The sequence below is a fragment of the Macaca fascicularis genome, chromosome 10, assembly GCF_037993035.2.
Source record: "Macaca fascicularis isolate 582-1 chromosome 10, T2T-MFA8v1.1".
In the NCBI taxonomy this organism is placed as follows: Eukaryota; Metazoa; Chordata; class Mammalia; order Primates; family Cercopithecidae; genus Macaca; species Macaca fascicularis.
In genome coordinates this window covers 88,162,813-88,188,008 of record NC_088384.1, presented here as the reverse complement: position 1 = coordinate 88,188,008, position 25,196 = coordinate 88,162,813, and the positions used below count along the sequence as shown (strand labels likewise).

At 48.4% G+C, this 25,196-nt stretch overlaps 1 protein-coding gene across 2 annotated transcripts in view; it reads right to left on the bottom strand.

The window, feature by feature from the left end:
• Positions 1-25,196, bottom strand: part of HCK (HCK proto-oncogene, Src family tyrosine kinase) — a 49,849-nt gene that overhangs the window by 3,050 nt on the left and 21,603 nt on the right. For both annotated transcript variants that reach the window (XM_005568655.4, XM_065522963.2), the window contains exons 3-11: positions 24,922-24,964; positions 24,467-24,566; positions 23,560-23,658; positions 18,844-18,947; positions 14,689-14,838; positions 14,181-14,333; positions 12,241-12,420; positions 10,421-10,497; positions 5,069-5,222 (exon numbers count right to left, since the gene is read on the bottom strand). In XM_005568655.4, coding sequence (XP_005568712.1) covers positions 5,069-5,222; positions 10,421-10,497; positions 12,241-12,420; positions 14,181-14,333; positions 14,689-14,838; positions 18,844-18,947; positions 23,560-23,658; positions 24,467-24,566; positions 24,922-24,964 — 1,060 coding nt within the window. The remainder of the gene's footprint in view (positions 1-5,068; positions 5,223-10,420; positions 10,498-12,240; positions 12,421-14,180; positions 14,334-14,688; positions 14,839-18,843; positions 18,948-23,559; positions 23,659-24,466; positions 24,567-24,921; positions 24,965-25,196) is intronic.

Below are 25,196 nucleotides of genomic sequence, written 5' to 3'. Positions count from 1 at the left end.
GGCCTGGGGTATGGCATGGAAGTTCACTCTAGAAGCCTCTTCGTTGATTCAGCTGATACCCCAGTTAACTACAACTCCGAAGAGTGGAATCCCAGAGGCCACAGCTCTTTGGGGACAGAAGGAGGCTTCAGAGGCCCTTGAGTCCAGGTTGCAGCCAATGTCTCAGTCCTCTCACCCCAGGCAATGGGAAAAGGGAGGATTCTGGCTCCCAGCCCATGAGGTTTCCACCAGTCACTGTGTGTCTCCCCCTTTACCCACCCCTCCTCCCACCTAGTCTGACATGGGTTTAGTTAGCCTTTTCATTTTTTTTTTTTTCTTTTAGAAGCAGGGTCTCACTCTGTTGCCCAGGCTGGAGCACAGTGGCACAATCATAGTTCACTGAAGCCTCGAACTCCTGACCTCAAGCTATCCTCCTGCCTCAGCCTCTCAAGCAGCTGGGTTCACAGGTGTGCCCCACTATGCCAAGCTAATTAAAAATTTTTTTGGCCAGGTGCAGTGGCTCATGCCTGTAATCCCAGCACTTTGAGAGGCTGAGGAAGAGGATCACCTGAGGTCAGGAATTCGAGACCAGCCCGGCCAACCCTATCTCTACTAAAAATACAAAATTAGCTGGGTGTGGTGGCAGGTGCCTGTAGTTCCAGCTACAGGCTGAGGCAGGAGAATTGCTTGAACCCAGGAGGCGGAGGTTGCAGTGAGCTGAGATCATGCCACTGCACTCCAGCCTGGATGATAGAGTCAGACTCCGTCTCAAAAATGAAATAAAATAAAATAAAATTTGTAGAGACAGTGTCTTATTATGTTACCCAGCCTGGTCTCAAAACTCCTGGGCTCAAGCAGTCCTCCCACTTTGGCCTCCTAAAGCACTGGGATTACAGGTGTGAGCCACCGCACTGGGCCTAGTTATCCTTTTTTAGTGTTTATCTTAATTATATCATGGTTGGTGAACAAGGTCTATAGAATATTGTTCTTTGGAGTTTGTTGAGACCTGCTTTATGACTGAGTACACGGTCAGGTTTTGAAAATGTTCTGTGTGTGTGTTTGTGTGTGTGTGTGTGAGAGAGAGTATGTGTGTGTATATGTGTTTTCTCCTTCCTCCTTTGGCTCTAGAGACTTTTCTTGATTTCCTGCTTATCTTCTTCTGGTTTAGACATTATACATTCTACTTTTATTCCTTTAGTCATTACCCTTATTTATTTATTTATTTATTTTTTGAGATGGAGTCTCGCTCTGTCACCAGGCTGGAGTGCAGTTGTGCTATCCTGGCTCACTGCAAGCTCTGCCTCCTGGGTTCATGCCATTCTCCTGCCTCAGCCTCCCAAGTAGCTGGGACTACAGGCGCCCACCACCACGCCCGGCTAATTTTTTGTGTTTTTAGTAGAGACGGGGTTTCACCGTGTTAGCCAGGATGGTCTCGATCTCCTGACCTCATGATCCACCCGCCTCAGCCTTCCAAAGTGCTGGAATTACAGTCATGAGCCAACGTGTCTGGCCCTATTTATTTATTTTTTTTGAGACAAGGTCTTGCTCTGTTACACAGGCTGGAGTACAGTGACATGATCTTGGCTCACTGCAGCCTCAACCTCCTGGGCTCAAGCGATTCTCCCACCTCAGCCTCCTGAGTAGCTGGGACCACAGGCTCACACCACCATGCCTGACTTATTTTTAAATTTTTTGTAGAGATTGCCCAGGCTGGTTTCGAACTCCTGGGCTCAAGCAGTCTGCCCATTTTGGCCTCCCAAAGTGCCGGGATTACAGCCACTGTGCCCGGCCTAAAATTTTTTTTTATTGTGTTATAACATACATGAAATAATATGCACAAATCTTTAATATCCATTTTGCTGCAGCTTTGTATATGTATATACCCTTGTAATCACCATCAGGTTGGGGTGTAGAACATTTTCAGCAATTCAGAAGGCTCCTTTCTGCCTCCTTCCAGTTAATACCCCCTTACTTAAGGTGACTGCAGGCTGTGCATGGTGGCTTATGCCTATAATCCTAGCACCTTCAGAGCCTGAGGCAGGAGGATCACTTAAGGCCAGGAGTTTGAGACCAGCCTGGGCAACACAGTGAGATACTGTTATCTACAAAAAATAAAAAAAAATTAGCTGGGCATGGTAGCACATATCTGTAGTTTCAGGTACTCGAGAGGCTGAGGTTGGAGGATTGCTTGAGCCCAAGAATTGGAGGCTACAGTGAGCTATGCTCTCACCCCTCCACTACAGCCTGGGTAACAGAGCAAGCACTTATCTTTTTTTTTTCTTTTTCCTTTTGAGATGGAGTCTTACTCTGTCACCCAGGCTGGAGTGCAATGGCACAATCTTGGCTCACTGCTGCAACCTCCGCCTCCCGGGTTCAAACGATTCTCCTGCCTCAGCCTCCCGAGTAGCTGAGGCTACAGGCACCTGCCACCACGCCTGGCTAATTTTTGTATTTTTAGTAGAGACAGGGTTTCACCATATTGGCCAGCTGGTCTCAAACTCCTGACCTTGTGATCCACCTGCCTTGGCCTCCCAAAGTGCTGTGATTACAGGCATGAGCCACTGCGCCCAGCTGCACCCGTCTCTTTAAAAAATAAGACTGGCACAGCCGGGCGCGGTGGCTCAAGCCTGTAATCCCAGCACTTTGGGAGGCCGAGAAGGGCGGATCACGAAGTCAGGAGACTGAGACCATCCTGGCTAACCCGGTGAAACCCCGTCTCTACTAAAAATATACAAAAAAAAAAACTAGCCGGGCGAGGTGGCGGGCGCCTGTAGTCCCAGCTACTCGGGAGGCTGAGGCAGGACAATGGCGTAAACCCAGGAGGCGGAGCTTGCAGTGAGCTGAGATCCGGCCACTGCACTCCAGCCTGGGCAACAGAGTGACACTCCGTCTCAAAAAAAAAAAAAAAAAAACAACAACAACTGGCACAGTGGCTCACGTCCATAATCCTAGCACTGCGGGAGGGTCAGGTGAGTGAATCACTTGAGGTCAGCAGTTCGAGACCAGCCTGGCCAACATGGTGAAACCCTGTCTCTACTAAAAATACAAAACTAGCCAGGCATGATGGCGCGTGCTTGTAATCCCAGCTGCCTGGGAGGCTGAGGCAGGACAATCGCTTAAACCCAGGAGGTGCAGGTTGCAGTGAGCTGAGATCGCGCCAGTGCACTCCAGCCTGGGCAGCAGAGTGAGACTCCGTCTCAAAATAAATAAATAAATAAATAAATAAATAAATAAATAAATAAATAAAAACTAAGCTAACAGAAAATAAAGGTGACTGCAATTCTGACCTCTAGTGCTATTAAAATTTTTTGCCTGTTTCTTTAATAGCGTTATGGAGATAGAATGCACAGACCATACATTTCACCCATTTAAAGTGTATAATTCTGTGGCTTTCAGAATATTCACAAAGTTGTGGATTTTAGAATATTTTCATCACATTTCCTTGCAAAAAACCCACAGAAGTCACTCCTCATTTCTCCCAACTCCCCACTGCCAGCTGTAGGCACCAATAATCTACTTTCTGTCTCTTTAGATTTGTCTGTTCTGAGCCAGGCGTGGTGGCTCATGCCTGTAATCCCAGCACTTTGGGAGGCCGAGGCGGGCAGATCACTAGAGGTCAGGAGTTTGAGTTCAGCCTGGCCAACATGGTGAAACCCCATCTCTACTAAAAATACAAAAATTAGCCGGGCATGGTGGTGCGTGCCTGTAATCCCAGCTACTTAGGAGGCTGAGGCACAAAATCGCTTGAACCTGGTAGGCAGAGGTTGCAGTGAGCCAAGATTGAGCCACTGCACTCCAGCCTGGGTAGCAGAGAAAGACTGCATCTCAAAGAAAAGAAAAAAAAAAAGATTGCCTGTTCTGGACTTTTCATAGAAGAGGAATTATACAATATGTCGTCTTCATGTTGACTTTCCTTTAACATAATGTTTTTACGGGTCATCTTTGTTCTAACCTGGCATAGTACTTCATTCCATTTTATGGCCAAATAATATTCCATTGTATGGATATACCACATTTTCTTTATCTGTTCATAAATTGGTGGACATTAAAGTGCGTTGTTTCCATTTTTTGGCTATTAGGAAGAATGCTGCCATGAATGTCCGTTTACGAGTTTTGTCTCTTTTTGGATTTCACAAAAATGGAACCAATCGGCATCTACTATTTTTTTTTTTCTTGGTCTAATTTCTTTCGTTTTGATATTATACCTGTGAGAGGTACCCATTTTGGTGCATTTAGCATTGGCTTGTGCTTTTTTCTTTCTCTCTCTTTCTCTCTTTTTTTTTTTTTTATTTGACAAGATCTTGCTCTGTAGACCAGGCTGGATGCAGTGGCACGATCATGGCTTACTGCAGCCTCGACTTCCTAGACTCAAGTGATCCTCTCACCCTAACCTCCTGAGTAGCCACAACTACAGGCATGCGCCACCATGCCTGGCTAATTTTATTTTATTTATTTATTTTTTAAATTTATTTATTATTATTATTATACTTTAAGTCTAGGGTACATGTGCATAACGTGCAGGTTTGTTACATATGTATACTTGTGCCATGTTGGTGTGCTGCACCCATCAACTCGTGGCTAATTTTAAAATTTCTGTAGAGACTAGATCTCCCTGTGTTGCCCAGGCTGGTCTTGAGCTTCTGGGCTCAAGCAGTCCTCCTAAAGTGCTGGGATTACAGGCGTGAGCCACTGAGCCTGGCCGGTTTGTGCTTTTTCATCACTGCGTGGTATTGTATTTTGTGAATGTACCACAGTGTATACATCCATCCTCCTGCTGTGGACATCTGGATATCCTCCCATTTTTGTCTGTTATGCACAAAGCTGCTCATACTCTTAATTTCAACATATATTTGCCCACTTCCTCTAAAATCTATCAGTACTTCTCAATCTGATCTAAAATCTCCTCAAAATCTCTGGGTGAGACTCTGAAGTTCAGGACATTATCCAGAAAGATCCACCAAGCTCAAGAATGCACAGCTAATACGAGGGCAGACCCTTGCATTTTACCAATCGCTCTCACAGGTATCAACTCTCAACAATCACAACCATCCAAATGGGCAACGTGGGGCTGCTTGGCAGCGTTCCCTACCTTCCCGAGCTGTGTACTCATTGTCCTCAATGATCCGGGCCAGGCCAAAGTCAGCAATCTTACACACCAAGGATGCAGAGACCAAGATGTTGGCGGCTCGGAGGTCTCGGTGGATGTAGTTCCTCTGCTCGATGAAGGCCATGCCTTCTGCAATCTGCACCCCAAACAGAGACACCTTTGTCCTCAGACCTGGCCTACACCAAGATGGCCCCACCAGAAAGCAGCAGAGAGGTGTTTAAGTGGAAGAAAATGGGAAATGTCTGCACCAGCCCTCCCTCTTTTGTCAGGAGGGCCCCAGGGCTCAGGGTGGCATTCGTCCATCAATCCATTCAGGTTAGGGGGATCCCTAAGGCCTGGGCCAGTCTGGGGGATTCTCAAGAGTTCCAAGACTTCCAGAGAGCACTTTGAAATGTTCTCAGGGAAAAAGCAATGGGACTATTTCTCTGGGACCTATTCTTCCAGGAACACACATGCACGCGCACACACACACACACACACACACACACACCCACACCCCCACACCCTAGGATACTATGAAGAGCTTTCACCTTCAACTCTCTTTCTGGGGACAACCTAGGCTTATGTCGTATTCTGCTATACCTCTCCTATCTTCCTCATGCCCCAGCCTGGGTAAGGAAAATTCACCTATTTACTCAAAAGAAATCTACTGAGTGTCTTGTGGGTGCCAGACACGTTGCTTGAACAGGTGACGAGCTAGGCAAAGCCCCTACAGGTGGTAAGTACCATAAAGAAAAGATAAAATAGGCTGGGCATGGTGGCTTACACTTCTAATCCCAGTACTTTGGGAGGCCGAGGTGGGTGGATCACTTGAGGCCAGGAGTTCAAGACCAGCCTGGACAACATGGCAAAAACCCATCTCTACTAAAAATACAAAAAGAAGATGAGCGTGGTGGTGCACGCCTGTAATCCCATCTGCTCAGGAGGCTGAGACACGAGAATTGCTTGGACCCAGGAGGCAGAGACTGCAGTGAGCTGAGATCGTGCCACTGTCCTCTAGCCTGGGTGACAGAGCGAGACTCTGTCTCAAAAAGAAGAAAAAATAAAACAGAGTAACAAAATATGACCTGTAGAGAGCTTTTTCAGATTGGGCGTTCAGGGAAACCTGCTTTGAGGGGGTGAGATTTTAGCAAAGATCTGAATGGTGATAATAATAAGTGTGTCCCATAAGAATATTCTAGGCAGAGAGAACATCAGGTGCAAAGGTGTGGAAGTAGGAAAGAGCTTGGGTGTTCATGGAACAGCAGAGGCCAGTGTGGCAGCAGAAGATGCCACAGAGAGAGTATGGAGAGTTGAAGTGGAGAGGAAGGCCGCCAATCATGAACTGCCTTGTAGGCCAGGAGAGGAGGGTGGGTTTTATTCTGAGCGTGCTGGGGAGATATTAGAGGCCTTCGAGCAGGAGCGTGACATGTTCTGATGTACATTTAAAGATCACCATGGCTGCTGAGTGAATAACAGACTGCGGGGGGGATTCTTATTCACGCCAGGGACCCTAGAAGCCTCTGATGAAAACACAAGGATTATATCTTGCAGACACTTTTACTTACAAGGGTTTGGACAAGAGAGGTTGAAGATGAACCCTCAGATGCCCAGAAAGCAGCACTTTTGGTTTGCAAACTGGGCTATGAGCTCTTTGAGGCAGGAATGACCATGATCTCTGTTTTACAGACATGGAACCACTTGTTCCAGATCACACCACCAGGAAAATTCTGAATGTCAGACTCAAACCAGTCTGAGGACTCCCAATCCAGTGCTTCCTGCTGCCTCTAAATAACCCAGCACTCCAGTGCTCCGGCGGACTGCAGCTGGGTGCAGTCTGATGAAATTATTCTGGAAGCCAGGGCGTCTGACCAGACAGAACAATCAAAGCACCACCGGCGGGCTTCTCAAGGTCTGAGGCAAGTGGGTGGCGCACTTGCAAGGAGTGGACAGCAGGGGGCACCCGAGGCAGTTAGAATGGAGACCCATGCTTTTCTTTTTTCTTTTCTTCTTTTTTTTATTTCTTTTGAGACAGGGCCTTTCTCTGTCACGGAGTACAGTGGTGGGATCACGGCTTACTGCAACTTGTGCCTCCTAGGCTCAAGCAGTCTTCCCACCTCAGCTTCCCAAGCAGCTGATACTATAGGTGCATGCCACTATGCCAGACTAAATTTAAAAAGAACTTTTTTTTTTTTTTTTAGAGAGAGACGAGGTCCCACTACGTTGCCCAGGGTGGGCTCAAAGGCTCCTCCTGCTTCAGCTTCCCAAAGTGCTGGAATTACAGGCCTGAGCTGTCACGCCCAAGGGAGACCCAGAGACCCAGATTTTTCAGTAAAAACTTGGAAGAGACTCTAATTTTGTTTGAAATAGTTAGATGTGGGAATGAAATGGGGATGAGGTTGCCAGGGTGGAGTGAGACAGCATCTTGGCCCTCGGAGTGTGGGAAATTTATGGGTCCTTAGATGAACAGTTAACAAAAATTATTATGCTAATGGAAGGCATCATAGCTTATTTATAAGATGATACTTAAACACTTACGTGACATTTACCATGTGCTTTGGAGGAGGCACTTTTGCTATCAGCCCCATTTCCACAGACAAGAAAACTGAAGCCCAGAGAAATAGGTAAGTGGCCCCAGCTTACACAGCTTGCAAGTTGCGGAGCCACGGATGGAGCTCCAAAAGCGCTGCTTGGGGTCCACACTTATCTGTTACTCGGCCCAGCCTTTTTGCCTCGCTTTTCTTCTGGAGCAAGCACTAAACTAATGCCGGTAGTTACCACTGTTTGATCCTCACTGGCAGATGCCCATATGCTACTGATTTTCACAGGAGCTCAATGGGGCAGGGATGACACCCCACTTAGGAGAGGGTAATCGCTTAATGGCTCTGGAGCTGGACCAACTCAGCTTGAGCGCTGCAGCTCTGTGATGTCTAGCAAGTTGTGTCATCTCTCTGTACCTCACTTTTCTTCTCTGTAATAGCACCTGGTTCCAAGGGGTCATGTGAAGATGAATCCCCTAAGCCTACGTCAAAGGCTCAGTAGAGTGGTTGGCACATAGTTAAGTATTTATTTCAAGAGTGGCTCCCAGTGCTCCCAGTGGGGGAAAGTGGCACTCAGAGAGGTTAAGCAACTTGCTCGAAGCTACACAGGCAGAGGTGAGATCAAAACAAAACTCTATGTGACTCCTAAGCCCAGATGCTAATAGTGTTGCTTCTCAAGGATTTGCTGACTGAATGAATAACGAGTAGGTTTATTGGGCCCAGGTGTAAGCACTGCAGGTTGATAAGGTGGTGAGATTTCATGACCCCCAAATAGGGTGCCTTGAAACTTGGTTTTGCTTCCAAAGGGAGTCACAGCATCAGAGCTGGAAGGACCTGCAGAGCTCTTCAAACTGAATCCTATGGATGCCTCAAGGTTGTATGGGTGGGGGAGACAAAAGAAAGGCCACAGATAAGCCCCCACCCTGCTTCAGTCAGAGCAGCTCTGTTTTGACCTGTTTGTATATATGCAGCTACTGCGTAACATTTCGACCACAGAGCTGTGACCACAAAAACACCACATGTGTGGTCCAGTTCTCTCATTTCCACCTGCTGCTCCAAGCTGCCTCTCTGAGTCTGGAGGTGAAGACCAAGGCCCCAGGTGGGCTCCTTTCTGTCCCTGGGCTCTGAATCTACCTCTGCTTCTGGACAGATGAAGGCCCAGAACCTCTTTTCCTCCCTTGGTTTGTTTTCCCCTCTGTGAAATGGGGAGAGTGGCTCTTGCCCAGTCCGTAACTGCTGCCCAGCAGGGTTTCTGCTAGTTCGAAGATGACAATTTAGCAACAAACCAGTCTATTGTCTCCCAGAGGACCTGGCCCATTGGAGTGAAAACACATTTCCATATGCCTCTGGCATTCCAGGCTCTGAAAATAGGGTCTTTTGTTACACTTTGTGGTGTCCTATGGGCCCCTGGAATTTGCATACTCAAATGAGCCTTGCCCTTGGCATCTCCAGCAGGCCCAGCTGAGGCCCAGGCAGGGTCTCACTCAACTCCAGCCACCCTCTGGGCTCCTGCTGAGTAGGCTGAACTCCTTCACCTACTTTTGCACAGGCTGTTTCTTTTGTCTAGAAGACCCTTCCCTTTTCTCTTCATTTATTGAACTTCTACTCTTCCTTCAGGCTCAGCCTAGAGGCCACTTCCTCCAGGAAGCATTCTCTGATTGCTCCTGGACCAGGCTAAATGCTCTAGCTATGCACTCTAATATTACCCAGTCCTTACACTCTGTTTTTCCATACATCGGAGAGAGAATGAGAGAGGACAGAAGTAAAAAACTGCTCAGGCTGGGGGTGAGAGGAGCTGCAAGAGGCGTGGGGAACATGAGAAAGAAAATGAGGTTTTCAGCAGTGTTTCTGCGATTTGCGAACATCATTTACTTTGTTAGCTACTGTGCTGTTTTGACTCAGCCAGGACCACTTGGGTCATGGTCCCTAAGAAATTCGGTTATTTAATACCCATCTTCCCTTCTGGACTGTGAACTCTATTAGGACAGGAACATTTTCATTTTGTTCACTGCTATATCCCCCATAATTAGCACAGTAACTTATGCAAGCCACTTGACCACACTGGGGCTCAGTTTCCGCATCTGTACTTTACTTCTGCTCTATGCCTCAATTTCCTATTCTGTAAAATGGGTTGATAATTACCTACCTGTGGCCAGACTGTTATATCGGTGGAGGGGGCGTCCCTGGGATTTGTGTTCTTGGTCAGTCCCCTCCCACACTGATTCTGGGCATGGCTATGTGACTTGGCCAATGGGCCATTAGCAAGCCTGATGCAGGCAGAGGCTTAACAAGAGCCTGCTCATGAAGGCTTGGCTCCTGGTCCAGCTCCGTTTTGGAACCCAGCTGCTGCGCCGTGAAGAAGCTCAGGCTGGGTGATTGGGTGGTTAGGGGCCATGTGGAGACACCCTGGAGGCTGAGCCATGTCTTGAACATTCTAGCCTGGGCAAGTGCCAACAGGATGCATCCGCACCTCACTTTACCACAACAAGCAGAAGAACCACCCAGCTGAACCCCAGGCAACCCACAGGATCATGAGAAATAACAATTGTTGTTGTTTCAAGCTACTAGGACTTGGGTGGTTTGTTATGCCAAAATAGATAACAAAAATCCCAGCCTATAAAACTTATAGGATGATTAAATGAATGAATACATGTATAATAAAATACATGCAAAAAGCGTAGTTTTATACTGAGCTCTCAATACATTTTAGCCATTATTATCACTGCTGTCATCATAGTATGTGGTCAGTAAATATTTGGCAAATAAAAAAACTGAATTCCTGTTTTCCTTCCCCATTTCCTCGTTAGGCTCTCACCTGGGCTGAGAAATCAATGAGTTTTGGCAAAGGCTGTTTGCTGCCCTCATCACTTTTCAGAAAGTCCAGCAGGCTTCCTATATGGGGGAGAAGGGAGGGACATTTACTACTTTTACTATTTAATGGCAAAAACCACAATTACTTTTGCACCAATCTAATACTTTAGTGTGTGGTGAAGATTTTTCGCAGTAGTAGATTTAAATACAAATATTTGTTTGCAATTCCTAGTGTTTGAGAAAGAGAATTTGAATTTTTGTGAAGTGACTTTTTGATTGCTAGATGAATTCTGGGACTGAGACAGCCCCTGAGCCTGGATGGCCGGGATCATGCCTTCACAGGACTGGCATAATTGCACAGTTAAAATGAAAAAGGCTTGAGGTTTCAAATCGCCCTAAATGGGATTGTGTGAGATGATTCTGTTTATCAAAAACTGGGCAGAGTGGCTAGGCATGAGGCTCACACCTGTAATTCCAGCACTTTAGGAGGCTGAGGCGAGAGGATCACCTGAGGCCAAGACTTTGAGACCACCCTGGGCAACATAGAAAGACCCCATCTCTAGAAGAAATTTACAAATATATATGTTAGGCCAGGCTCAGTGGTTCATGCCTGTAATCCCAGAGCTTTGGGAGGATCACTTGAGCCCAGGAGTTTGAGACGAGCTGGGGCAAGATGGCGAGACCCTGTCTCTAGAAAAAAATTTTAGAAGCTGGGCATGGTGGCTCATGCCTGTAATCCCAGCACTGTGGGAGGCTGAGGCAGGCAGATCACGAGGTCAGGAGATCGAGACCATCCTAACACGGGGAAACACCGTCTCCACTAAAAATACAAAAAAATTGGCCAAGCATGGTGGCAGGCGCCTGTAGTCCAGCTACTTGGGAGGCTGAGGCAGGAGAATGGCGTGAACCCGGGAGGTGGAGCTTGCATTGAGCCGAGATCGCACCACTGCACTCCAGCCTGGGGAACAGAGTGAGACTCCGTCTCAAAAAAAAAAAAAAAAATTTTTTTTGGGATGAGCTGGATGTGGTAGGGCATGCCTATAGTCCCAGCTACCGGGGAGACTAAGTCGGGAGGATCCTGGAGTCTCAGAGTTTGAGGGTACAGTGAACTATGATCATGCCACTGCACTCTGGCCTGGGCAGGCAGAGGGCAACCGTGTCTCTAAAAATAAATAAGTAAATAAATAAATAAAGTTAGCTGAGTGTGGTGGCATGGGCCTGTGGTCCCAGCCACTCGGGGGGCTGGGGTGGGAGGATCACTTGAGCCCGGGAGTTATGATTGCACCACTGCTTGAGTAACAGAGCAAGACCTGTCCCTAAAAAACAAACAAAAAATGTCAGGGGTTGAAAATGGTTGTGAAACAGTGGCCTAAAAAATTCCCTGAGAAATCCTGAGTTGTGGCAGGGTGGGGGTGGGGGCAGAACTGCTGCTTTGCCAGCTCCCTCTCCCAGGGCATTGGCAAGTACAGGGAAGGCGGCTGATGCAGGAGAGTGGCACCCCCACCACCCCCACCACACCCTGGCCCCTAAGGCTCACTGTGAACCATAAACCCCTTCTCCCATCGCCCAGGAGTATTCTGGCCCCATTCCCTTCTCCTGGTAGCCCCTTGTTCTCCCTTCCCCAGTGACCCCTTAACATGATCTCACCGCACTAACCAGAAGGGCTGAATTGTTGCATATTAGATTCTCAATGAGTACTTGTTGGAAGAGCTCCTGGCCAGATTGGGGCCATCTCAAGGGCAAGAACCATGTCCAAGCTACCCTTGAGCCCGCAATTGACCAGTATAGGCCACAGCCTACACCCCCAGCCCCAGCATGCAGCACCTTTGGCCATGAACTCCGTGATGATGTAGATGGGCTCCTTGGTGACCACTGCATGAAGTTTGACTAGCTTGTCATGCTGTAGAGTTTTCATCAGGTTGGCCTCTGCCAGGAAGGCCTCCACCGACATGCTCCCTGGCTTCATTGTCTTCACCGCCACCTTGGTGTGCTTGTTGTAGGTGGCTGGAGGGGGATAGAGAGCAGGGAAGGTGATCAGAGCCCACTGGTCTCCCTTACCTCCCTAGAAGGCCCAGCTGCAGACCTGCCTCCTCCAGAAAGCCTTTCCTGCTCATCTCAACTCTCAGAGAGGGAAGCGAAGTCATGGGCTTAGGCCTCAGACAAATGTGGGCTGAAAGGCGGGTTCACCACTTCCCAGCTGCGCACACTAGGGCAAGTCGCTTAACCTCTCTGAGCAGGTGTGAGATGTGCTTCCTCAGCTTCCTCATCTGTAAAGTGGAAATGGTAAGCCTTGCCTTTGAAGTGCTGTTGCAAGGATTTAAAAATAGCTTTAAAATACCGCTCAGGTTATGTCACATACACACACTGCCCACTTTAATCTTAACATTTTCTTAAATAAATGCCAGACTTACTATGACTCCCAGGCCCTGCATGGCCCAGCCTCGTCCTCCTCTCTAGCCTCATCAGCCACTAAACTCCCCTTCCCTTTTACGTGCCAGTCACCCTGCAGGTCACTCAGTCCCTCAAGCACCCAACTCCCCTCCCACCACAGGGATTTGGCACATGCTGTTCCCTCACCTCACCCCACCCTGCTTCATTTGGTGGTTCTTGTCAGTTTTATACTTGCTTGGATTTCCATTTTGCCTTGGCTTCCAGGAAGCTCCAATCTAGAACCGTGGGCTTCCTGTAGTAGGAGTCTAGGGCCTTATATGATATTTTTGGCTTTCCAATCTCACCACTCAGATCTGTCTTACCTTCCTTTCCATATTTTCTTTTTTGTCAAATTCTTTTTAATTTTATTATTATTTTTTAGACAGAGTCTCACTCTGTGTCCCAGGCTGGAGTGCAGTGATGTGATCTTGGTTCCCTGAAACCTCCACCTCCGGGGTTCAAACGATTCTCCTGCCTTAGCCTCCTGAGTAGCTGGGATTACAGGCTCCCATCACCACGCCTGGCTAATTTTTGTATTTTTAGTAGAGATGGGATTTCACTATATTGTCCAGGTTTGTCTCGAACTGCTGACCTCAAGTGATCCACTCACCTCGGCCTCCCAAAGTGCTGGGATTACAGGTGTGAGCCACCGTGCCCGGCCTTGCATGCAGCAGAATCTCAATAAATATAGCCAAAATACATGGATTTTAAACTTATTTTATCTGGCTGAGTTGTTTGCATCCCTGTAAATTGTCTTCGCTCCCATCTGGAACATAGTGGAGTATTAACACAGCAGGGTCCCCACACTGGGCTGGGCACTGCATCTACCCCACACCCCTGCAAAGCAGGCAATGTTGTTTTTAAGTCCTTGGGGAAAATCAGCAGTTGTAAGATGTGCTTTTCTGATTTTCCCACAAGACCCTAACAGTGCTGGGCACACAGTAGGTGCTCAGAATAACCTGTTCATCAGTTGCCTGGAAATCTGCAAGCTGCATTTCCCCATTCTTAATTTTCATCATCTGAAAAGGTCTCTGGTTATCTCATTCCTAACCTATTAGGCAGTCCCCACTCCGTATGAGGGAGGGATTCCTCATCCGTGACACCTGCTTCCCAGAAGGAAGTTTCTGATCCCTACAGGACTGGTCTCAAAGGCAAATCAGTGTTTGCACAGCAAGACAATTTGGTTTGCTATCAGAGAACTGCTTCTTTATGGCTATTATTTAAATCTCCACTTCTGCTGCATTCCCACTTTGCCATAAGGTGTTCCTAGAAGCAAGTGACCTCCCTCTCCCCTCCACCCTCTGGCACTGTGGGCTCTGGCCCTGGGTCCTTACCCATCCAGACTTCCCCAAACTGCCCAGCTCCAAGCTTCTTCTCCAGCTTGAGGGATTCCCGAGGGATCTCCCAGGCATCTTTCTCCCAAGGCTTCTGGGGCTTGGAAGACACGCAGGGCACCGACAGTTTCTGGCAGAGCCCATCGCTCCCCTCTGGAACAGAGTCCCTGGTCAATTGAGAGCAACAAGCACCGAGCCAGCCAGCCAGAGGTTGCTCCTCGGAGGCCACCCTGCCTGGCCCACTGGATCTGTCCAGTGTTCCACCTGGTGGCCACCATCAGAGACATTCCCAAGCAAGCAGAGTGTGACGGGGTGCCACCTCTACATCCTGGTCACCCCACCCTCCTGCTCAACAGTCCTAAGCCTTCAGAAGCACCCAAAGCATCTGTCTGGGGATGGCCAGGAAGAACACAGCAGGTCTCAGGGGCTGCAGTGCATCCATGACTAGGAGTCTCCAGGACCATCGCGGTGGGTCGCCGCCGCCCCCCGCCCCCGGGGTGGGACTCACTCTTGTAGTGGTCCACCAGCTCCTGCAGGGTGCTGAAGGTGCTTCGGGGGGATATGTAGAAGCCCCCGTTGTCCAGGGTCCGGATTTTGTAATGTTTCACAGTATCTCCCTGCCGAGGGTCGTAGTCTCGCACGGACAAAGAGTAGCTTCCTGAATTGACCAAAGAGAAACCCCTCAGAATGGCATCTTGGAGGCCTGCCACCTTGCATTAGCACTCTCACACCCCATAAGGCTACCGCTCGCACCTCAGCAGAAGTGCACGAGGGTCTGAGTGGGCTGTGGGAGTCAGGCATCCTGGGCTCTCATCCAGGCTCTACCACACCCCCCCGTGAGACCTTGGCCACGTGACTATGTCACCTCTCTATGCCTCATTTTCCTCATCTGTAAAATGGGAATAGTTTTCATGCCTCCCTACCTGATCCTATTGCCTGATGGCTAAAAGAAGTAACCCCTGTAAACGACTTGGAAACTGAACACTCTGCAAATGTTGGCTATCATCATCATCATCTTCATTATTTCTGATCTATTGATCCATCTTTCTATCATCTACCCTACAAAAAACCAAGAAACCATACTGTACTTTTTACTTTTTCATAAGAACTCAGGCTATGACTTTTCTGGAAAAAATCCAGAAATCCAGTTCAGTTATTGAAATATGAACACGCTGTGGTAGGCTCAATAATGGTCCCTCAAGACGCTCATGCCCTAAACCCTGGAACCTGGGAATATGTTACCTTACATGGTAAAAGGGACTTTAGATATGTGATTAAGTTAAGGATATGGAGATGGAGGGATTATTCCAGATGATCCAGGTAGCCCCAGTGTAATCACTTGGGTCCTTGTTAGAGGGAGGTAGGAAGGTCAAAGTGGAAGAGGTGAAGATGGAAACAAGAGCTTGGACAGATGTCAGGAAGGGGCCATGAGCCAAGGAATGCTGTAGTCTCTGGAAGCTAAAAAAGGCAAGAAAATGAGTTCTCCCCTGAAGACCCCAGAAGGAACCAGCCCTGCTGACATTTTGAGCCCAGTGAGGTCAGACCACTGATCCCCAGAACTGTTAGAGAATAGACGGATGTTGTTTTAAGCCAGTAAGTTTGTATTAATTTGTTACAGCAGCAGTGGGAACCTAACATACATATTAGGCTAGTGCAAAAGTAATTGCAGTTTTTGCCATCGAAAGTAGTGGAAAAAACTGAAATTACTTTTGCACCACCCTATATTATCACATAGAGCAGAAACACATAAGTCTTTCAGATCATGGCCACCGTTTTGCCGTTTGTCAGCTGAGTGCCCTTGGGCAAGTTATTAGTCCTTATGTCTCAGTTTTCTCTACCATGATAATAGCACAATGTCATAGGATTTGGGGAAGTTTAAACTTTTTTTTTTTTTTTTTTTTTTGTTGGAGTCTCACTCTGTCACCTGGGCTGGAGTGCAGTGGTGCAATCTTGGCTCACTGCAACCTCTGCCTCCCAGGTTCAAGTGATTCTCCTACCTCAGCCTCCTGAGTAGCTAGGATTACAAGCATGTGCCACCATGCCCAGCTAATTTTTGTATTTTTAGTAGAGATGGGGTTTCACCATGTTGGCCAGGCTGGTCGCCAGCTCCTGAGCTCAGGTGATCCACCTGCCACAGCCTCCAAAAGTGCTGGGATTACAGGCTTGAGCCACCTCACCTGGCCAGTTTATACTGTTGAATGAATAATAGTTTACCATACATGCCAGGCAAGTTCAAAGCACTCTGTGTAAATGAACAATGAATAAGAATAATATTCATTATAATGAATTATAACTACATAAATTATATTATTTATTTAATGAATGAATAACTTCCTGGGGTAGGGGTTTTATAATATCATCATCCTCATTTATAGATGAGGAAACTGAAGCCCAGAGAGGTGAAGTAACTCACCCACAGTCACACAGCTAGTAAGTGGCACAGCTGGGATTCAAATCCAGGCAGCTGGCTCCAGAGCTGCTCTTAGCCACTCTGTCCCAGTTGTGGGTGAGACTGGCTTGGTTGCCGCTGGATGGGGCGTGGCAGGATCCAGGAAGCAGCAGGGTGGGATTCAGGGGCCTCATGCTGCAACTGTTATTAAATAGGCTACACTTCCCACCATGTCCCATCTCAGAGGGCTGTGAAAGCTGGACCAGGCTCATTTTCCTGCCCCACAGATCTGTGATGGTTTCTTTGATTTCTCTGCCCTTGTCTGCAGAATGGACCAGCCCAAGCCAAAAGCTGTCCTGGGCACAGCTAGAGAGGAGAAGCGCTGGGCTGTGCACAGCTTTGTCTTTTTGTCTCCTTTTTTTTTCCCCCTGGGAGCTTGAACAGGGCTTGCTGGGTGGGAGAAGGCAAAGCCCTAGCATTTACTGAGCTGCCACACTGACTGTGGGTAGCATTATCCTAGCCACATGAAAGCGTCGCCAGTTCAGATAGCTGAGGGTCAAGTAGAAGGCCACACGAGGAACACGCCTTTAATCAGTGTCCCCAAATCTGTTTGCTTCAGGGTACTGTGAGGTCACATTTTATACAATGTACTTGGCTTATTTGAGTCAAGCAGTTGTGAACCTAAATAGTAAAGGTGGACTTAGAGCATGAAATCTGAAATCACAAGAATCCTACTGATGTTCATTGCTTTGAGGCAATGAGCCTCAATCGATGCCAGTTTGAGCTACGTGATGTTTTCCAGGCCTGTTCTTGCCATCCATGCACCCAACCAGCATGAATCCACCCTTGCAGCACAGAAATTCCAGGAAGCTGGTCACCTGACATTAAAACTTCCAAAAGCTTCCAAGGAGCATTTTCAGCAGAGTCCCAGAGAAGGCTGGCTTGATTCTCTTCTGGTGACCTCATCCTACCTCATTTCCTTACAGAGGAAGGAAAGGAGGAAAGAGGCTTGTGGATAAGATATACTGTAATAGGTATTTTATTTTATTTTTTTAGAGATGGGGTCTTGCTGTGCTGCCCAGGCTGGAGTCCAGCGGCTCCATTATGGCTCACTGCAGCCTTGAACTCCTGGACTCGAGAGATCATCTGACCTCACCCTTGCAAGTACTGGGGAGTACAGATGTGCGCCACCACGCTTGGCTAATTTTTCAAATTTTTCGTAGAGATGGAGTCTCATTATGTTGCCCAGGCTGGTCTCAAACTTTTGGGCTTAAGTAATCCTCCTGCCTTGGCCTCCCCTACTTGGTCTCTTATGGGTATTTAAAGAAAAAACAAAACAAAAAACAATCCTGATACTTTGTAATCCTGACACTTTGGAAGGCTGAGGTAGGCAGATTGCTTGAGTCCAGAAGCTCGAGACCAGCCTAGGCAACATGGCAAAACCCCATCCCTACTAAAAAGAAAGACAGACAGACAGATAGAAAGACAGAAAGAAAAGATTAGCCAGTGTGGTGGCACCTACCTGAAGTCCCAGCTACTCGGGAGACTGAGATGGGAGATCATTTGAGCCCAGGAGGCAGAAGTTGCAGTGAGGTGAGATTGTGCCACTGCATCCCAGCCTGGGCAACTGAGTGAGACTCTGTCTCAAACAGAACAAAACAGGCTGGGCTCAGTGGCTCACACCTGTAATCCCAGCACTTTGGGAGGGTGAGGGGGTGGATCACAAGGTCAGGAGATCAAGACTATCCTGGCCAACATGGTGAAACCCTGTCTCTACTAAAAATACAAAAATTAACTGGGCGTGGTGGCAAGTGCTTGTAATCCCAGCTACTTGGGAGGCTGAGGCAGGAGAATCGCTCAAACCCGGGAGGCGGAGGTTGCAGTGAGCCGAGATCCCGTCACTGCACTCCGGCCTAGCAACAGAGCGAGACTCTGTCTCAAAAAACAAAACAAAACAAAAACCAAAACAAATGAAAAACCAAGTTAGTGAAGAGCAAGCTTCAGCTGGATGTTTCTTTGTTTTCAGGGCCTAAGCCACATGGCACTAGTGCCACTGACCTAAACCGGCAGCTGTGGGGAATTAGAAGGGCCAAGCCAGGCACAGAGCCTCAACCGTCCCTGGCTCAGGTGGTCAAGAGCAGGAGAAACCTGGCAGCCACAGCACCTGGTTGGGTTTTTCAGCGTTTGCTAAGGCATTTTCCAAGGGAAGGGTGGTGGCCAGTCCCACCTGGGGCACCTCTGCAGGGAGGACAGTGTGGGGAGGGCTGGTGTCACCTTTAGTGGTCTCGCTATCCCGGATCATGAAGGAGCCCAGCATGTTGCCGGGAGCCAGGAGTTGGCGCTCTGCGTCCTTCCGGCTGATGCCCTTGAAGAACCACCTGATGGAAAAGGGAGGGGACAAATGTGAACCTGGGGTCGTGCAGTCCTGTCCTGCCTACACAGGGTGCCTGTGGCCATGCAAGTCCCAGGGGGATGTCAGGATACAGAGGGTCTGGCTTCCTGCAGCATCAGTTTTACTCAAGGATTTTTTGGGGGAGAAAGGGGAAAGGAGCCATTCTTTTGATATCCAAATAGACATTTTACCAAGGTGAATCCTGTGTGCTGAGACTGAAGCCTATGCAATTTGGAGCAGGGGAGCTTCCTTTAAGAAAAATAATACAGCATTCCAAGTGCAAAAAGCTGACGGGTCATTCCAGTGCCGCATGCTGTGAGGGACAGGAAGACAGAGTGGAAACAGACAGCAGTCTTAACCAACTGTGGTCAAAGTCTTACTTTTGCAGATTTCACAAGCATACAAGATCCTTCTTGGGACCTTGGAAACCTGTGAAGGGCCTGAGTTTTGTTAGCTTTGCAACCAATGCTCCTCTGCATATACAGAGTTGAATGTAAAGTTGGCATGAACTTCTAAGCTACAACGTGAGATTGGAAAGAATTTTATACTTAGGATCATATCCTGGGATCTTTTCTTCATTCTTCCTGAGTATTGGAGATATTTGAGTGGAAAAGTTCAAGCAGCAGCAGCTGAATCCATTCTCACCTTCACTAGGGTGAGGAGCAGTTGGAAAAAAGCCGCAGACCTGACTGACCTCAGCCCACCTTGGCCCTGCCACAAACCTGCAGTCTGACTTTGAGCAAGTTCCCTTCCTCTTTGGGCCTTTGGTTCCTCTGTTATCAATTGGGGAGAAAGTTAACATCTATCTTGCTGTCTACCCAACAGCTCTATGGAGTTGTCACCTGTATCATTCCTTTTTTTTTGAGACCGAATCTTGCTCTGTCACCCAGGCTGGAGTGCGGTGGCATGATCTCGGCTCACTGCAACCTCTGCTTCTTGGGTTCAAGCGATTCTTTTGCCTCAGCCTCCCAAGTAGCTGGGATTACAGGCATGCACCACTACACCCAGCTACTTTTTGTAATTTTAGTAGAGACGGGGTTTCACCATGTTGGCCAGGCTGGTCTCGAACTCCTGACCTCAGGTGATCCACCCACCTCGGCCTCCCAAAGTGATGGGATTACACGTGTGAGCCACTGCTCCCGGCCCCATTTTATGGATGATGAAATTGAGGAACAGAGAGGGCAAGTAATTTGCCTAGAGTCACACAGCTGGGAAGTTGTAGAGGCAGGTTTTGAGGCTAGGCAGTCTAACTCCAGAACCCGAGATCTTAATCACCATGCTATGTTGCCCATCTACCTTCTTTGCTTTCATGTTGTAAAGTGACTTGTGCCATGGTAAAATATTCAACAATGTAAAAGTAAGAACTGTCTCCCTGACAATTCTGCTCCTAGGAAGTTATCCCATGTATCTTGCACAAGGGAGAAATGACATATACACCAGGAGATTCGCTGCAGTACATGCCTGGAAACAACTTAAGAGACCACTGTATGGGGCAGAGGTTAAATGGACGGTAGGACATCTACGGGACAGACCCCCTGTGGTATAAAAAGGAAGGAGGTGTCCGGGAGCACTGACTCACACCTATAATCCCAGCACTTTGGTAGGCCGAGGCAGGCAGGTCCCCTGAGGTCTGGAGTTCGAGACCAGCCTGACCAACATGGAGAAACCCTGTCTTTATTAAAAATACAAAATTAGCCAGGCATGGTGGTTCATGCCTGTAATCCCAGCTACTTGGGAGGCTGAGGCAGGAGAATCACTTGAACCCGGTAGGCGGAGGTTGCAGTGAGCCGAGATCGCACCATTGCACTCCAGCCTGCGCGACGCAGTGAAACTCCTTCTAAAAAAAAAGGAACGAGGTGCTGCATGGAAGGTCTGAACGAGAGGTATGGAACAGTGTGTGTGGTATCTACCACTTGTGTGAGACAAGTGGGAAGAGATGTCTGTTCTTATATAAGGAAGAAGCATCTGGGAGGACTCACGAGAAACTGGTTGCTTCTGGGGAGGGGTTGGGGACAGGGTGGGAAGAAGACTTTTCACTCTCTCTTCCACATGCTTCCCCACATTTGCATTTTGAAACATTTGAAAGTATTGCCTATTTCAAGGGGGAATGAGAGAAACTAAGATTCCATCCCGCCCTGATTCCGAAGGTCCCAGTTGTGCTCCCCAGAGGCAACCTCTGTTAGCAGTTTCTTGATTCAGACACAAGGACCCCTGAGTGCCCTGAAGACAGATATGTGTATTCATTTTTAATTTTTATTATTGTTTTTTGAGATAGAATCTCGCTGTGTTGTCCAGGCTGGAGTGCATTGGCATGATCTCGGCTCACTGCAACCTCTGTCTCCCAGATCAAGCGAATCTCGTGCCTCAGCCTCCGAGTAGCTGGGATTACAGGCGCCCGCCATCACACCTGGCTAATTTTTGTACTTTTAGTAGAGGCAGGGTTTCACCATGTTGGCCAGGCTGTTCTCGAACTCCTGACCTCAAGTGATCTGCCTGCCTCGGCCTCCCAAAGTGCTGGGATTACAGGTGTGAGCCTCCGCGCCTGGCCAGATATGTGTATTTAGATCAGTGGTTCCCAAGCTGGGTCCCGGGAGCAGCAGCAGCAGCAGCTACCTCACCCAAGAACCTGTTAGAAATGCACATTCGGAATCTGACAGTGGGGCCCCGGAAAGCACTTGTTAGCCAGCAATCCGGGCGATGCTGATGCTGCTCGTGTCTGAGAACCCCACCACCTAGGTTATTTTGCCTTTGTTTGCAAATGATAACCCCCCATTCATGTTGTCTACACTCTGCATTTTCCACTTAGCAATTATGTTGCCTTTGAGAAATAATACCAGCCATGCCTCCTCCAAGGTTGCTGCAAGGACCACATGAGGTGACCCAGGCATTCTGTAAGTGTTCAGACCCTGGACTGGAGAAACAGAATGGGATGACCCAGGGCAAAGCCTGGAAGAAGGAGAGAGAAGAAGCTCAGAGCCCCCAGTTCCATGATCACTAAGAAGGGATGGCATTATTATTATTATTTTTTCTTTTGACAGAATATCGCTCTTGTCCCCCAGGCTGGAGTGCAGTGGTGTGATATTTCGGCTCACTGCAACCTCTGCCTCCTGGGTTCAAGTGCTTCTCCTGCCTCAGCCTCCTGAGTAGCTGGGACTACAGATGTGCACCACCACACCCAGCTACTTTTTTGTATTTTTAGTAGAGATGGGGTTACACCATGTTGGTCAGGCTGGTCTCAAACTCCTGACCTCAGGTGATCTGTGTGCCTTGGCCTCCCGAAGTGCTGGGATTACAGGTGTGAGCCACCATGCCCAACCAGAAGGGAGTGGCTTTAGAGTGGGAAAAGCCCAGACGTTTTCATTTTTAACAGGCAAGCATCCCAAACCCATAGTACCATCTAGCTAGAAAGAGGAGGCAGAAGAGACAAAATAATGGGAACTGTCATTTGTCAACTTTTGATTGGCTGGTTTTTAATGGGATGTACTGCCACCCCTCAGTATAGTCATCTTTTTAATCATCAACCTCATCCACCATACAGAGAACATCTCCAGCGGGGAGCCCCATCTGAGTCATCTTGTATCCCTGGAATAGGGAATCAACAGGTATCTGTTGGATGATGGATGGATGGATGGATGAATGGATGGATGGATGGGTGGATGGATGGATGATTGAAGTATATTTTTAGAGTCAAACTATACACGAGAAGAACCCACAGCCAAGAACGATGGGTTACGGGGAGCTCCTTGAGGGTAGGGAGATATCTTATTTGTTTCCACAGCCCTTAGCCTGGCACAGGGCTTGAAGAGTCATGGGCATGTGTTTTTCGAATGAATCAAATGAGGGATGGTCCAGGTGCAGTGGTTCAGGCCTATGATTCCAGCACTTTGGGAGGCTGAGGCGAGAGGATCACTTGAGCCAGGGAGTTTGAGACCAGCCTGGGCAACATAGGGAGACTAAAAAATTAGCTGGGCATGGTGATGCACACTTGTAGTCCCAGCTACTGGGGAGGCTGAGGTGGGAGGATCACCTGAGCCTGGGGAGGCTGAGGTTGCCGTGAGCTGTGATGGTGCTACTGCATTCCAGCCTGGGCAACAGAGTGAGACCCTGTCTCAAAACAAAACAAAACAACAAATGAGGGATGACTAGCCAGGTGTGAGCTGTCTCACCTCTCCAGAGACCCTTCTTGGCAAGACCATATCCTTCATTCAACAATATTTATTGACCACTGACTGCATGCCAGCCTGTGCCGAGGATGCAGCAGCAGACAAAGTCCCCGCTGTCACCAGCTCTCTTCCTTGCAGGGCAGGCAGAGAATGCACGTGTAACCAACCAAAGAAACAAGGTCGTTTTGCTAGTAAAACATGTTCAGAAGGGAATAAAACAGGTTTCCACAAGACAGAGTCACAGCGGGGACCCACTTTAGCCTCTCTTCCCTGACTGGAAGGATGAAACCTGAAGGAAGAGAAGGAGCCAGTCAAACCCAGAGTCCTGGGAAGAGTATGTGCCAGGCAGTGGTACAGTGTGTGCAGAGGTCCTGAGTTGCAAACAAGGTTGACTTTGCTTGACTCTTTCTGGAAGGTAGGAAATAGGATACTTACTCCTCTGTCTCCAGAGAGTCAACGCGGGCGACATAATTGCTTGGGATGTAGCCCTCCTTTCGGGTGGCCAGGGATCGAGCCTTCCACCACTCCCCAGATCTGAGGGACAGGAGGGAGTAAAGGTGTTAGGGGCAGAAGGATCATTCTCCAGTCTCCTCAAGCTCCCCAGCATTGACCTAGAAAATCCCCTGCCTCCAGAAAGCCAGTAGGGTAAGGGACAGGGCTGTGACTATGTCAGCCCCCCAGCATGTGCCCATGATTAGGGTAGGGAGCCTTACGACAGTTCCTGTTGTGCATCTGAGGGTCTGGAATCACCCTGTCCACAGCCCAGAGCCCTGGGTCTCCGGCTCCACTCCTCTTCCCTGGACTTGTAACTTTGGTCTTATTAGCTATACCCATGGCAGGGTCCTGCACCCATGGAGACTCAGAATGGTTCAGCTGGGGCTGATAATAGGGGAGAGTGGGCTTGGGGGTCCAACCAGGCATGACCTCTCCCATTCTCGGGATTCAGCACATCCTCGACACTATACCCACGATGGTGAAGGCTGTAGGAGATCGGAGGTGGAAAACTCAGAGATCCAAGGATTTCCGAATGTTAAGGTCACCTTGATGGGGCCTGGTCCTCAGGTAAAAACCGTTGGCTTAATCACAGGAGCTCTAGGAAGGCTTCCCTGAGAAAGCTTCACCTGTTCATCCCAGGCTGGACGTGCACTCTTAGTAAGTGCACAATCCCCTTCATCCAGGTTGAGAGCAAACCCTTCCTCCACTGTTGTGATTAGCTTCTCTTTAGACATTTGTACCCAGGATAAGATAGCCCATCTATCAGGTTCTTTATGGAAGCACAAAAGAGCACATAGTTGAGTAGAGGAGGCAGGTCTGTCTTAGGGGGAGTGGGATGGGGACTCACTCCTCTAGGACGACCATCTGGTCCCCCTTCTGGAAGCTGAGGTCTTCGTGGTGAATGGCCTCATAATCATACAGGGCAACCACGATGATGTCCTCAGAGCCTGTTGGAAAGGGAGACACACGGAGGGTGAGGTTTCGTCTAAGTGCATCCACAGCCCTGGGTGACCCTCGCCTGGCACCTGGCACAGCTCCGCACCCATCAATATATGGCTCCTAGTATAAGTAGGCATCTCACCATGCTGGGTGTGATTCTCAAGTTTAAAGCTAAATATGTTTTGTTCATGTTACTAAACAGCGTTCTAGAAACACAATAGCCTGTGCAAAGTACTTCAGAGGAAATTTCGGGGATTCTCAACGAGGGTTTGACTGTTTGGGATTTTTGCCTCAAGCTGAGTGAGCCTAGTGGAATCCTCTGCAGGACACGTGACTCCACTGCATCTGCTCGGAGATACTTACCCTCCCCAATTCCTGGTGTGTTCCTGTTGTTGCTATTAGGCCCCTGTAAGGAAGAAATGGGAGAAGGGTATGAATCTGACCAATGTGTGGGGACCCACGGAAGGTCTGTGTTGAGGATACCCAAGAGCATCTTACCCTAGCCCTGTATGTCATGGGAGGAGGCCCACATAGGGCAGGGGACATGCCTGGCACCACACAGCACATTAGGGGCAGAGCCAGCAAACAAAATGATCCAGGTTTTTTGTTTTTTGTTTTTGTTGTTGTTTGAGATGGAG